At 41.8% G+C, this 15538-nt stretch overlaps 1 protein-coding gene across 3 annotated transcripts; it reads left to right on the top strand.

Moving 5' to 3' along the window:
* Positions 1-897: 897 nt before the first annotated feature.
* ipo9 (importin 9) lies at positions 898-15081 on the top strand. 3 transcript variants are annotated; one of them, XM_029503178.1, is made up of 24 exons: positions 898-1162; positions 3809-3870; positions 4020-4106; positions 4243-4444; positions 4778-4866; positions 5026-5112; positions 5273-5392; positions 5682-5782; positions 6552-6610; positions 6725-6876; positions 6989-7087; positions 7846-7952; positions 8172-8311; positions 8641-8800; positions 9330-9556; positions 9852-10000; positions 10354-10482; positions 11039-11314; positions 11622-11788; positions 12312-12445; positions 12641-12760; positions 12864-12977; positions 13130-13206; positions 14266-15081. In XM_029503178.1, exons 1-24 carry the CDS (start codon positions 1003-1005, stop codon positions 14374-14376), a joined length of 3129 nt encoding a protein of 1042 aa, XP_029359038.1. In that variant the 5' UTR covers positions 898-1002; the 3' UTR covers positions 14377-15081. The 3 variants fall into 3 exon arrangements, with proteins under 3 accessions (XP_029359038.1, XP_029359039.1, XP_029359036.1); XM_029503179.1 differs by having other exon boundaries at positions 12849-12977; XM_029503176.1 differs by having other exon boundaries at positions 1003-1162; positions 8638-8800.
* The last annotated feature ends 457 nt before the right edge of the window (positions 15082-15538 follow it).

Raw genomic sequence — 15538 nt, 5'->3', positions numbered from 1 at the left:
TGCACAAGGTTGGTCAGGAATAGTAACTCAATTCTTCTATGCACAGTGAACCAGACAGGTAGAAATATATTTTTCATCTTAATAAGATGTTAGGGATGCTTTTTATTTTGCAGATTTAACAATGTGTTTTTTTTCTATGGCTGAAAATAGATTCATCTTTCATGCATGATAATTAAACAACAAAGTAATCTTTTTTTATGTTTGTTCTTATTTTAAAACAAGTTTTAAAAAAACTTTTTTTCTCTGCTACATTTCATTCTAAAGGAGCTGTGCATCTGTCTGTCGTGGTCACAGTTTTTTATATAAAAAGAGAACTCAATATATGACAACTAAAATATATGATTTTTAAACATTAAACATTTACTAAGAGAAGATGGTATGAACACAATAGAAAGGACCTTAAAAAACCATTTAATTCTCCTCTGAACTCATTTTATTTATAAAAAAAAGAGGCTTCGTCACCAAAGTTGGCAACTTGCTGCTAAAAAAAAAAAATGAAAACAAAAATCTCACCTGTTACTATTTGCAAAAACGTCTGCACTGTAAATTGTGTGTGTGTGTGAGAGAGAGGGAGAGACCTGTCCCTGTTTAGGTGGAAACATACTGTACGCTTTGAAATAAACTGTAAAACCTCAAGACTGTTTGATCTTGAAAAAACAATTCACTTGTAAATGCGATTGAATTGAACAGATCAACATAGACTAGGTGGTGTAAGTGGCAGAGGATGATCCTCGTCAGTTAGTAGGAAATGCTTCAGGCCAAAAATGAGGGGCATCATTTTCCGCCGCTCCACAAGAGGGAACCAAAGTTTGCAAACGGGCGGACCAGAAAGAAGAAACACGTGGGCAGAGCCGGACGACAAAAAATGTGCTTCCTCCTGCAAAGCCACGCCTCCACGTTTCCATGCATTGGCGCGCTTCCCCTCTGTTCCCTGCTCCTCCCCGGCTGCTGGCGGTGTCGGACTGACTCTGTAGCGGGCTGCGGGTTGAAAACACAGTCGGCATGAGTGCGGCGGGCAGTGCGCGGTCCGGTCCGGCGGCCGGCCCGGTCCAGCAGGGGCTGAAGGACGCTCTGATCGAGACGCTGACGGCCATCCTGTCCCCGGTTCAAGAAGTGCGCGCCGCCGCGGAGGAGCAGATCAAAGTGCTGGAAGTGACAGAGGGTGAGCTGTGGCCGCTTTCTAAGCGCTCATTTCAGCGAGATCAGGCCGGCTAGCTAACCCCGCCGACCCGCAGCGTGGGCCTGCGTGGACCGGGGGGGGGGGGGCGCTTTTATCCGCACTAATCTCGGCTGGTTCGGCCGGGCTGAGGAGCAGCATTAGCCGGGGGGGGGGGCTTTCTCTGCTCCCGGTAGCTAACGTTAGGCCGGATTCTCAGAAGTTAACGAACACCAAGTTAGCCTGAATTAAAACAAACGTGCCGTGCTGAGCCGGGTCCTCTTAGCTAGTTCACTGAAGTTGTCTCAAAGCACATGGAGGCCGTGTGGACCCCCGTGAGCCTGAAAACAAGAAATAACCACCCAAATACAACTTCAACTAGCAGGTCGGCTCCGTTATGTGTGTAAATGTACCATTCATTTAAATTCCCGAAACCATGGCAACGCAAGCACAATTCCAGACTTGAGCGCATTACGATCAAAATGACGTCACTTGGAACAGCCCAGCCGTTATTACGTCACACAGAACGCCTATCAGTAATATGGCGTAGAGGGACTCGCCACAATTCACTATGCATCTTTTACGGTCGCTATGGTAACCGTAAAACTGCTGATAACGGATTTTTTTTTCTGTAAGGATGCTTCCTCCATCAGTCTATCACAATATCAGTTTTTTTTTTAAATGCGAAGATGGCCACCATTTCTCTGTTCTCAGCATTTCAAATGAGAGATTATTTTTGAATATTATCACATGGTAGTTTCATTTCATTGGTGGGGGGTTTGCATCATTGTTCAGACAAAACAAGCCTTTCAATGTCAGAACTTAACTCACGAGAAGAGTAAATGGGCAATTTTTGGGAGCAGTGGAACAGATAAAACTACTGTGCATGAAATTACTCAACAAGTTATTCTATCATGGAAATAATCATTAGTGAGGACATGAGTCAGTACCATTGAGTTTTACATTAGAGGTAAAGGGAATGCGCACTACTACAGTAGTCTGAGGAACAGAATGCAAACTATTACTTCAATCATTCACTTTATACATAACTGAATTTAAAGCATTTTTTTCATTATGTAATAGCACAATTATCTGTCTTATACAATCTTGCTATAAAGAATGACAAAAAAGATGCATCTCTTGCTCCTTCAAGTTGTGCTCACTGGGTTAAAATACCTGTGTAAGAACATTTGAAAAGACAAGATTAAAATGTAATAAGGTACTATATGAGGACTGTGTTGGTATGCTTTTATTACAATGGTCTATAGTTCCACATCAGTATCATCGTGTTGAACTATAAAACTGTCCTCCCAATATTCCCGACAAAAAATTGGAAGTGCATATGTCTAAATGATGATCATTATTTCATGGTCACGTTATTTCCTTCATTGGACAGTAAAGTGATTTAGACTGAGCTGTGAGAAACTTACCTAAAGTACATTAAGTTATCTACTTTTGGCTATTTGGCGCTCATGGCTAAAACCTCCCAATAACATATATCGTAATAACAGTGAAAGAGTCATGGAGTTGTTTTGTGGTGAATGATTTTGTCTGCTTTCTGTGGCAATTTATGAATGGATTATAAAACCATCAGAGCTCACAACATACCACGGCAACATGTGGATATTAAAATTTGTGGTATACACTCTACAAACAGCTTTTGGCATCCAGTGGAAATGAAGCAGGTAACAAACCGCTGCCTTTTATTTTGTCCAAGGCCTTCAAATGAAACCGATGGATACATCACTAGACTTTCCATTGTCTGCCCAGCGATCCTCATGCCCATGGTGAAAGGCTAATTGTGCACACTGTCTGTTGACTGTACCGTAGCGTCGCAGCAGGGCTGACCCTTTCAGCTGGCCTCTCTCTAAGGCAGCTGCTCTGCAGGATTGTCAGCACTAACATTGTCTTCTGGCGCCTGATGTCATTCTTCGTAAAACCCAGTGAGTGGGACAGAGCTGGTTCAGAGCCGGAGGTTGATGCTGAATCTGAATTCTCACTCTCCGTGTGCCTGTCGGGCTGCTGTGAGCACCTGTACAGTTCACTGATTTTCACACCAATGTAAACCTAAACAAAACAAAATCCTGACACGTGTAGCAGTCTCCATTGATAACACCTGGATATTTCACACTTTTTGCATTTTTTTTTTTTGATAGATCCACATTATTCTCTGTGTTTTTCCATGCTGCTTTACTGCACTGTGCTGGTAAAATCAACATCTCCTTTTCCAGCATTTGTATAGGCATGTTCTTGCAGGAAAGATATAAAAAAGCACCCTTCTTTAATATCAAAGTAGAAAAAAAGTTTCAAACAATTACAAACTAAATCATGAAGCAGTGCTGACTTGCCTATATGAAATTATTGATTTGATTAATTCATCTTTGGCAGTATTGAAAGTATTTAGTTTGTGTGAATAAATCTGTGCAAGATACAATGATAAAGCTGAAAGCAGTAAAAAAAAAAATCCAGTTTTTCGCTTTCTAAATATCCCCTATGTTGCCACTTCAGTCCAGTGTTAAGAAAAGAACATGAAACTGCTACACTTTGAGCCTGCTGTTGTCTTAAAGTGTATCTTCCAAGCTGTCTGATGTTTGTTTAATTAATTAATCCCTCTCCCTCCTCCTCCTCTATGCTGATACATTCATGTGGTAGAGTTTGGCGTCCACCTGGCAGAACTCACAGTTGATCCTCAGGGAGCACTCGCCATCCGTCAGGTGAGCCAAAAATCAGAGTAGACCATTCTACTCTGGGACAGTCAATATATTTACAATTAAAATTAAAACCCTAGCTGCTGCTTTGTTTTTATCTCTCACATCACCAATTGCAAATGTGATCATTACATAAATATATGTGACTCTTACAGTTAGCATCAGTCATCCTGAAACAGTATGTGGAGACTCACTGGTGTTCCCAGTCAGAGAAATTCAGGCCTCCTGAAACTACAGATCAGGTAAACAATTCCTCAACGTATGAATATTTCTTTCACCTATTTTCTCTTTCCAGTTTCACCCTGAATAAAATTTTACTTTGACATCTGCGGGTGCTGTTGAGTCACAGTTTGTCCCATTTCTGCCATCCTCCACCAGGCCAAGGCTGCCATCAGGGAGCTGCTGCCCAGCGGTCTGCGGGAGTCGATCAGCAAAGTCCGCTCCAGTGTTGCATATGCTGTGTCGGCCATTGCCCACTGGGACTGGCCTGAAGCTTGGCCGCAGCTCTTCACCCTGCTCATGGAGATGCTGGTCAGCGGAGATGTCAATGCTGTGCACGGGGCCATGAGGGTCCTTACAGGTGTGCAGTTAACTTCCACATACACTAACACACAGGTACTATGGACCTATATATTCAGAATAACACATTTTTGAGCTATCATCTTCATAACAGATAATTTTCAAGATCGCCATCAATTTAAATGACATATATTTGCACATATAATTATCCACATATTTATGCTTGATACAATCAAAGACTGATAATCCCCTTGGGGAAATTTGCCTTCAGAGTTACCACAGCAACATCAACACAGCAGGACTCAGACATAATTCTGCAATTACAGAAACAAATTGTGCATTTCATGCAAATAAATTCTTTTCCATCTATGTAACTGTTTGTCTCATTTTCCAGAGTTTACACGTGAGGTGACGGACACACAGATGCCACTGGTGGCTCCGGTCATCCTGCCTGAAATGTACAAGATCTTCACCATGGCCGAGGTAGTGCTGCAGCCCTTACCTTTGCTGATATGCTGTGGCATAATATTTGCAAACAAAATGTGCATTAGATATTAAGGGTAACACGATAACTACAGTTCAATCCCTTCTCAGTGCACGTGTGAGCTTATGGTTGATGTTAATGTTCTCTAACTGTTGCAGGTTTACAGCATTCGCACCCGCTCCAGAGCAGTGGAGATATTCACCACCTGTGCCAACCTCATCTGTGCTATTGAAGAACTTGAAAAGGTGGGGCAATCACTCTTTATTTTCTAGGCATTATGAATAAGTATATAATAGATTTTTTTTTTTATTAAATAAAAGACAACAATTGACAGCCTGCTTGAGATTGATTTAAATCAGTGTTTGTAATATCAATTGTATATGTTTTCTGTGTGTGTGGGATTAGGGAGCAGCCAAAGCTTTGATCTTCCCTGTGGTGCAGCAGTTCACGGAGGCATTTGTGCAGGCTCTGCAGATGCCTGATGGACCCTCGTCTGATAGCGGTCTTAAGATGGAAGTCCTCAAGGTGAGAGAGACCATACAATATCATCAGTAGGCACATATTTAGCTGCTAATGGAAAGCAAATATTTGTTGAAATATAAATCTATCAAATATGACTGTAAAATTGTTAGCAATTCAACAGATTTTGTGGAATAAGTCTGAGTTATACAGAGTAGTTCTGGTACAGAACTGGTGGTATTGGAACTATTTTGTCAAACAAACACAATGGAAGTCAGTTGTGATTGGTCCAAAAAGGAAAATATATTGCAGCTACAATAAGACTTCAAAATTGTTTTTCTTCTTCTTCTCCCAGGCAGTGACAGCGTTGGTAAAGAACTTCCCCAAACCCATGGTTTCTTCTATGCAGCAGATATTGCCCATTGTATGGAACACACTGACCGAAAGTGCAGCTTTATATCCTTTGGAAAGCCAACTGTGTATTAGCCAGTCCCATGCAGGGATAATCACAGCTGTCCGTGTGTGTGTTAAATCATTGTTGCTTCCATTTTGGAGTGAAGGGCCATTACTTGACTGCGGTTGACTTCCTTTTTCTGCCTTTCCCAGAGCTTTTGTGCTTAGTGTTTGTGTTCCTGAGGCTAAATGGCAGCCTGTCTAAACCATTAATCCACCCAACTCCAGCAGCTCCTCCTCTTACATGGAAGTCACCGCCTTAGTCAGCAAAATATAAACACTTCAAACAACATCTGTTTAAAGAATCAAGGTGTTGCAGTGGAATGGGGAAAGTTATTTATTGTCTTTGAAAAAGTAAATTCAGCTTCCCAGAGAAATTGTGCACGCGTTATACTCAAAGATAGTTCAAATTTACAGATTTGATTATTAATGAGATTGCATGCCTCTTCAGAGATTGGATCACAAATATGCAGCTCTTCCACATCCATCCTGAGTGACCACTTGTCCCAAAAAAAATTACGTAGTCTTGTTTTTAGCAAATTAAGCAGATGGGGCTATTGAGTGATGTGGACGTGCTGGACATTAAAGCTCTGCTTACAACTCTAAACTTTGCTGAGACTAGTTTGACCGACAAAGGGAGCCGCTCTTTCAATGTCTACATATGGGTCAGACCACCTTTAAATGTGGTCTCAATGTCCTGATCAACTCAGATGAATTCCGGTTCTGAGCAGGGCCTTGTCTTAAATTGAAGATTCCTTAGCCAGAAATTCACTTATGTAAGAACAGAAGTCAACTACACAGAGGAAGTAGATGACCCAGTGGACTCAGATGGTGAGCAGAGCTGCTACATGTAACAAAGACCAGCAAGTTTGACAAAAGTGATCCTGTACAGTTTATCATAGGAAGACTTCTAATCTTCTGCTGCTAATGTGTACTTTGTTACAGGTGAAGTTCTGGGTTTTGAGAATCTCGTTTTCAGCATCTTTGAGTTTGTTCACACGCTGCTAGAGAACAACAAGTTCAAGAGCACAGTGAAGAAGGCCCTGCCTGAACTCATCTACTACATCATCCTGTACATGCAGATCACCGAGGACCAGGTGAGGTCTACCAAATGTGGGGCGAAATGTGGAGCGAGGAAGAAGTGCAGCATTCACATTTATGTTGGAATGCTGATGTCAATACGGATGATTTGTACTGTGTTTCCTTCAGATCAAAGTGTGGACGGCCAACCCCCAGCAGTTTGTAGAGGATGAGGATGATGACACCTTCTCCTACTCTGTCAGGATCTCTGCTCAGGACCTGCTGCTGGTGAGTTGCTATCAAATCCTATAAGTGTTGCTATAAACTTTCTACAAGGCTGCAATAACGTACAATGATCAAAATGACTTAAAAAGACTTCCGTCTTTTTTTGAAGTTGACTGAGGTTGTGTCCTGTTTACCATCCCATCAAGAGAAGTAAACATGCTTTCTACGTCATTATTTGGTAGAAAGCAAACCTCATTATTCGGGCTGTTGCTGTGATCTTCACACTCTCTGATGGTTGAGTGCTTAGCCATATGGGCATACTGAGCTCTGAGCAGGAGGTTCCTGGTCCAGCTCCTAGCTGGTTGGACCCTGGCCTCTATCAGGCTTTCTGACTCTCTCCACTTTGTCTATCAAATAACAATAATTACATTTTTTTTTTTCTTGTTGGCAAATAAGATGCAAGAATCGGAATAATAATACGTTTTAGCAAAGCAATTATTTTTGCACTCAGTATGGTCCTCTCAGGCTATAAATGAGTACAGTCAAAAAGGAGGAGACCCTATTTTGAAAGTACAATCAGTCTACCTTTGTGTGTGTGCATTGGTATGTCAACTCACAAAATGATTCTCAAATTCCTGATCCAAAACTAATTTTTGGTTCACTAGCTGAGACTTTGCGTGCTAGTTTCCAGGCAAACCTTATTTCATATTACAATGAAAATATATTTATTATAGTGGAATACAGCAAAATTATTCATGTTTTCCAAAGTGATCCGTGCTGAGAGTGTGAGTTATGAAGTACACTTTGGCCTGTTCTTCCAGGCTGTGGCTGCAGAGTTTCAGAATGAAAGCGCAGCAGCGCTGGCAGCAGCTGCGACCAGACACCTCCAGGAGGCAGAGCAGGCCAAAAACAGTGGCAATGAGCACTGGTAAGACACTTACTGTGTTTCTGTCTGTGTCTGATCTTAAAAGCTTTGTTGAATTTGATAATGATTCCTACTCATTCACATAAAATGGAAGAAAAAAAAACTTTAGCTTCCCAGTATGTTATGTAAAGATGTACCTGTGAGCTTCTATGAACTGATGACAAAGTTAATAGCTCGACATGATCAGGGCTTTTAATGCAGATTTTTTTTTTTTTTTTACAGGTGGAAGATCCATGAGGCTTGTATGCTGGCTCTGGGTTCGGTCAAAACCATCATTACAGAGAATGTGAAAAACGGTCGTATCCAGTTTGACATGCATGGTTTCCTGGCCAGTGTTATCCTCGCTGATCTCAACCTGGCAGGTGGGTCAGACACTGATTATTGGAGATTTCTAGAAGTAATCAGCAACATAGCAGGGAGATGATCAATTCTCTCAACTCTCAAAACTATCGAAGAGAAATCATTTTTTAATGAGCTAAATGTTGTTACCCTAACCCTGACACCATACAGTGTACTTTTTAGATATATAAAATTGGGTCTACAGTAGATTGAATGAGTAAAATGTAAAATTCTAACAAAAAATGGCAAAACAGAAATATGTAAAACCTTTTTGGATTTTAGTATTTGTCTTTTCTTGGCTGTATCCTGACTGCTGTCTCTTCTTTCTCTCTCTCTGTCTCCTGAACAGCAGCGTCTCCGTTCCTGCTCGGGCGGGCTCTGTGGGCGGCCAGTCGCTTCACGGCAGCCATGTCTCCTGAGCTCATCCAGCAGTTCCTCCAGGCAACCGTCAGTGGGCTTCATGACAGCCAGCCGCCATCTGTCCGCATCTCTGCCGTCAGGGCCATCTGGGGGTGAGCAAGGCTTTTCTTTTCTTTTTTCTTTTTTTCCCTCCACCTTCTTCTTCTTCCTTCTTTACTGTTAAACTGTGCATTATTTCTGCGATCGAAGACAATCAGTGTGAACACACTAATCTCTTGGCAGACCACTGAGGTCTGTGACACATTGAGACAAAATCAGGCTTATCATTTAAGATGGCTATTGTTGATTAAAGCAGTTACTGGCAGATTTCTACACATGTATGGATACAAAACTTCTCTATTGCTACAGCTCCACACACATTTTCACATCTGGATAAATCTTCAGCAGTCGCTACTCATGGAAGGACTTTGCAAACAGTTAATGGGCATGTTGAAGACTGTTTAAACCTGAACAGTATGACATAGTTTTATTAACAACACATAAAAAAATATATATATTATGCAAAGGTCATATAGCCAGTGACTATCTCAAGTGTTTATGGAGCTGTATCCTAAAATAGATACTTGACATTTCAGCTGTTATCCTTTTCTTCCTTAACTTCTGATCCATGTGATTCTCCAGGTACTGTGATCAGCTGAAGCTGTCAGAGAGCACCCATGTGCTCCAGCCCTTCCTCCCCAGCATCCTGGAGGGTCTCGTCCAACTGGCCGCCCAGTTCAGCTCAGAAGTGCTTACGCTTGTCATGGAGACGCTCTGCATTGTCTGCACCGTTGACCCGGCCTTCACAACCAGTGCAGAGAACAAGATCTGCCCCCTCACCATTGCTATTTTCCTTAAATATAACAATGGTACTGACAATGATCCTCCTCTGCACTGTTATTGTGTTCTTTTCCGTGTTTTCCTCTCTCACTAAATATGTTGTCTTTTAATGGTTAAATGGAGGATATATATTGTAAAGATTTGGGACTTCACATTTCCCATTTTGGCAGTTGACAGTGGATGAGCTGCACACAGTGAGGAGGAGAAAGAACTTCACACGACAACTGAAAACAGTGTTTCTCAGAAATAAACACATCAAGAGACACATCGATTTGATATGTCTCTTATCTTTTCTCAGGCCCTGTCTCCCTCTCTTCTCCTCAGACCCTGTGGTGGCTTCTCTGGCTCAGGACATCTTTAAGGAACTGGCACAGATCGAAGGCTGCCAGGGCCCCATGCAGATGCGCCTCATTCCCACACTGGTCAGCATCATGCAAGCTCCACCTGACAAGATCCCCTCTGGCCTCTGTGCTGTAAGTGGTGCAAAGAGACTCAATGGCTTCTAAAAAATTAAGATTCATTTGTTGGAAGACAAATTTATTTAACTGCCCCCTGACATGTGCTGCTGTGGTGGAACTAGTCATGGCTGTAGACTCAGCTGTCACCTCAGTCAACAGTCACTTACTCATGAAGTCATACAATTTATTCTATTGATGGTGGTAGTCTGTATTAAATTGTCAGAATTCAAATTAGTGATGAATCACACACTCGTCCATTCCCTCTGCACAGTGAAACCTCAATTTGTCAAAATGGGACATGAGCAAGAGTTTTCTGGACCAAGTCCAAATTTTTCAGGTCTGCAATGTCCCCTCCCTCTGTACCACAGACATCCATAGACATCCTGACTACTGTTGTGCGCAACACCAAAGCACCCCTGTCAGAGATGTTGGTGTGCCAGGCATTTCCGGTGGTGGCACAGTGCACCCTGCGTACTGACGACAACACGATAATGCAGGTAAACCCAACTAAGACTTTATTTATTTTAATTCAAGCAGGAATATTATGATGTTGTCCAGAAAGGATCTTGAGACACTTTTAGGAACAATCCCATAACAACCTGATTTAATCAATCAGCCTGATTTGTCTCCTGATTTATTCTGATCTGAGGTCTTTACTGGTCCAAGCGTTTGGATCCGACCTGGAGTAGGGCTCTCTCTCTCCACAGTAAAAGAGACATAGCCAGCTCTGACACCGGCGCGTAAAGTGAGCAGATCGAAAATACAGTTTAGTTTACGCAGAGATAGAAACAACCAATACTGTTTGCAGGTTGATCAGGTTACAATATTGATTGAACACATATTCAGTCACAAAACTTGTGAGATCCAGATTACACTGAGACCAGTAAAAACCTCTAAGACCTCCTTCTTGTTTTGGACAAAAGAACGTAAAAATACTACACTTACCTGTCTTAAAAACACTGGACCAAATATATTTGTTTGAAGGTCTAATATTTACAAACTGCATTGCCTCTCCTCTGCTCCTCTCCTTCATATTTGGCCTTTCCTCTCAAGAATGGTGGTGAGTGCCTGCGAGCGTATGTGTCTGTGGCGCTGGAGCAGATTGCCCAGTGGAGGGACGAGCAGGGGAACAGCGGCCTCTGGTATGTCATGCAGGTGGTCAACCAGCTGCTGGACCCCCGGACCTCTGAGTTCACAGCTGCCTTCGTGGGCCGGTTGGTGTCTACTCTGATCTCTCGAGCAGGAACTGAGCTTGGGGAGCAGCTGGACCAGATCCTCCGAGCGATTCTAAGCAAGATGCAGCAAGCCGAGACTCTGAGTGTCATGCAGGTAGGGCACGGAGATGCCAAAAGCACATGTCATGTTAGGTTATAAATGCCCTTTAGCGCTTATTTGTTCAGCAATTTGCAGCCTCCTTTGTTAAACTGGTATTTATCATACCCCCCAAGTCATGGGCTCAAAATGGGCTCAAAATGCATGCATATTTATAATGTAATCCATGTGTAGAAATGACTTTGCCCATTAATGAATTTCTTGGCCTTGCTTTTGTTGGCAATACTCCAGCCAGGTACAGGTACCTCCACACCTCACATTTTCTCCTCCCTGCCCTTTTCTCGTGTCCTCACCCTCCTTGTAGTCTCTGATCATGGTGTTTGCCCACCTGGTTCACTCTCAGCTGGAGCCTCTGTTGGAGTTTTTATGTAGCCTGCCCGGACCAACAGGAAAACCTGCCCTGGAGTTTGTCATGACAGAATGGATGAGCAGACAGCATCTCTTCTATGGACAGTACGAGGGTAAAGTCAGGTCAGGCAGCATTTAATGTAAGAATTTTTATATTTGAATGCAAGAATTTTACTAAAGTTTTAAACCACACCACCACCACACTCGCTAATGATTTAACCTCCAGCCGGTCAAATGATCTTTGTTACACCCACTCTGACCTGTACCATCGACAGGAATGACAGTAGTTTACACCCATACTTTTTAATTAATACATGAAGAAGGACAACTTTGGACACACACACACAGACACACAACCGCATATTTGGAACATTTGAATTCGTGATGAATAATAATTTGGCATCCTCTTCCGTTAAATGTGTCCCAGCACACTAAAACAGCTTTATACAAAGAGGAGCATGTAGCATTGGAACATTCATGGTGCTCAAGTGGCACAAGGGGTTAAAGTTTTATATTAATGACCCGAGTTCCCACAGCTATGTACATTTTCTCACCTAAAAAGCAATAATTGTCTGGATATGGAACACAATGATTCTTTGAACTCAATTGTCAAACTTTTGTTTTGTGTTTTGTCCCCCTCCTGCAGTACGGTGGCACTGTGTAAGCTCCTGCAGCACAGTCTCAACACCGACGACAAACGTCTCCAGGATATTGTGGTGAAGGGGGAGGAGATCTACAGCCCAGATGATGGCATCCGCACACGATCCAAATCTGCCAAAAGTAAATAATGACCTTGATTTGTTACCTGACTTGACCAGATTGTTCTATTGTGTCTTGACTACTGAGATTGATGGATCTCTAATTTTATGACTGGATTTATATTGTAACAAGTTTTCAACAAATCACTGTACCTCCATCCACCATTTGTGGATATCAGGAGGTTTAACACATGCATTGTGTGTTTGTCTTCCTCAGACCCGGAGCGGTGGACCAACATTCCTTTGCTAGTGAAGATCTTTAAGCTGATCATCAACGAGTTATCGACGGTGGTGGAGGCAAATGCCAGCAGAGCAAACGCAGCAGATTGGAGCCAAGGTCAGTACAAGAAATTCAAATGCTCCTGTTACACTGTGTCATGTCTGCAACCTAGACCATAAGAAAAGCAGACAGTTCTGCCACTAAGATATGTTTGTTTCAGATTCTAGCGGCATGTGGGAGGAGCAGGAGGAGGATGAGGGGGAGGATGATGAAGAGGAGGATGAAGGGCTAGCAGGGCAGCTGCTTTCCGATCTCATTGCCTCCAACAAATATGGTATAAGGCTCTCCCCTGTGCATCAGCTATTCCTGGATTTGGTTTTCTGCTCACCTTTTATGAACATGTACCTGCTTCTTACAACTTTATTTCAGGTCACCAATAAATGTTTTCTAAATCTCTGCTGCTGTATTTTCTTTTGTTTTCCGCAGATGATGATTATTATGAGGACGATGAGGAGGATGATCCAGATGCCTTGAAAGACCCTATATATCAGATTGACCTGCAGGTAATGTCTCTTAACTTTGAATTTTACCTACCTTCTCTAAAGGTGGCAGACCCTTTGAAAGTTTGAGGGATCTGTCAGACCTACTCAAAGGTTGTGCATGGATATTCTGTATCCTCTGTTGTACATGTTTTCAGTAAGTATGATGATATGTTGCTTTTATTAATACTACTGTCGTTTTCTTGATGGACACTGTGGCACATTAAGGGTGTTATCATGTAGGCATTTGGGGAAGAACCTGTCATTGCTGCAAAACACAACATTTGTCTAAAAATTTCCTCTCTCAAAAGGGCAAATCAGATTAGATGATGCTCCAATTTAAAAAGAACTTTAGAGTAAACATGCCTAGATGGATTAGTCTTGAATGTTTAAGCATCCGATTGGTCTCCTAACTGCTAATGAACAACTGTTATTTTTTCATGCAATAATATTTTCTTAAGGTAATGCTGTTTAGGTCAAAGACCTTCGGAGCAATAATACACTTAAGTCAAACTGTCCAAAAATGAGGGAAAGGGTTCCAAGAAAAGTCAATATCAAAGCAAAAATTAGACAGGAAGTAAGGAATAAAACAGATAAAGAGAAAAGCTGAACAGAAATGTTAAAGGGGTCAGGCTAGTTACTGTCTCTTGAAGCTAATAAAACTGACCCAGTGCCAGACTTTTATGACGCTAATGGGAGGGAGCCCTATCTTAGTTGCAGGGTCATTCTCTGTCCATGATCTTCTTTATGTTCAACACATACTAGGAGAGGCAATAGAAAGTGACATTACATTACTAACCACATAATGTTATATACACATAGGGAGCTATCTTTAATTCTATCCTCACAATGTTGATGTTTGTTTCTGAGCGTCAGATTATTAGAAATACTGAACATACTGCAGCCAAGTACAAGAGTGTCACTATAAAATCAATGCTAAAACATGTAAAAACAGGTGTTCAAATTCATTTATTGAAAAATATTTACTGGCTTTTTAAAAACAATTTAGTGCAAATAACACAATTAAAAGAGATTACGTGTCAAAGTGACAATTCCTGAGCTGCGTAATCTGTCTTTTCCCAGGCTTACCTGACAGACTTCCTGACACAGTTCGCCCAGCAGCCGTGTTACAGTATGTTCTCAGGCCACCTCAACAACGCTGAGAGACAAACCCTGCAGTCTATAGGCCTCTAGCCCTCCATCAGTTCGGCCCCTTCAATACATCATCTTCCATCTACAATACCCTCAATCTCTCCTCTATTGCCCCATCACTTATGCTCTTATGATGAATTTACAACCTAGCAAAAGAAAAGAAGAAAGAATTTTGGGATGTTTGTCCTGCCACAAGGAGAGCACGGCGTGCACTTAACCCACAGCTGCCCTGTTTCTCCGTACATGTGATGGGATGAAGGACTTTGCAGATGTGAAAGTGAGGAGGATGAAGAGGCGAGAGACTGCACAGGACGTCCAGGGACTTGCTTTTCTGGAGCAATTTCAGACTGGATGAGAGGATTGAACAAAGAGTTTCAAGGCTTCAGAGTCGGACAGGTCAACCATGAAATATGAACGGACGATTTTGCCACGTCCTGTTTGTAACGTCGCCTGTTATTTTTGTGTTTCTGTATAAACAAAGTGAAATGCAACACGAAAAACACTTCTGAGAGACTTTACACCGAAGGAAAGTCAAAAATGAAATGTTGGCGGCCTTATAGATGAGAAATATTTGACTGTTTCTGACAGGAAATGAAAAACCCTTTGACCAGCTATCTTGTCCTGAGATACAGTGGGTATTTGGGAATTCACTCTGTTGCCATGGTGATTCACAGCCTTGTCATTTCCTTGTACCCTTTGAAATTTGGGATTAAGAAATTTCTAAATTAAAGAAATTAAACATTTCCAGATTGAGTTCCAGACTCCTTTCTTGTGTCCTTTGCCTCAGAAAGATGAAACCTTTTTATTTGTTGATGAAAGCTGAACTACATTACAGAAAGGTACATGTCAGTGGGCATCCAAATATGTTTTTGACATTGAAAAAAACATGACATGGTCAGAAGTTTATCAATAGCTAAATATGAAGTATTGAGGGAACAATGAGAGTTAAAGTTAAAGAGCCATTGTACTGAAGAGGACATGAGCAACCTCTGACATTGTGAGTTCGTAACTATTCCTTGGATTGTGTGAAGGTGGATAAAACTACAGACTGAAAGTCACACAAGTCTGTAATTTTGCAGAAGACTGACAGCTCTCAATGTTGAAGCTGAATTTGTTTTGGAAATGTGCTCTGGAGAATTATAGTTTTCACATCCACACAGTCTGATTAAAGACTTCATAACAGCAGCCCGAAGTTTTGCCTTCT

The sequence above is a fragment of the Echeneis naucrates genome, chromosome 5 (assembly GCF_900963305.1).
Source record: "Echeneis naucrates chromosome 5, fEcheNa1.1, whole genome shotgun sequence".
Taxonomy (NCBI): Eukaryota; Metazoa; Chordata; class Actinopteri; order Carangiformes; family Echeneidae; genus Echeneis; species Echeneis naucrates.
Note: the sequence above shows the minus strand (reverse complement) of the source record. Positions and strands in the feature narration are given on the sequence as shown.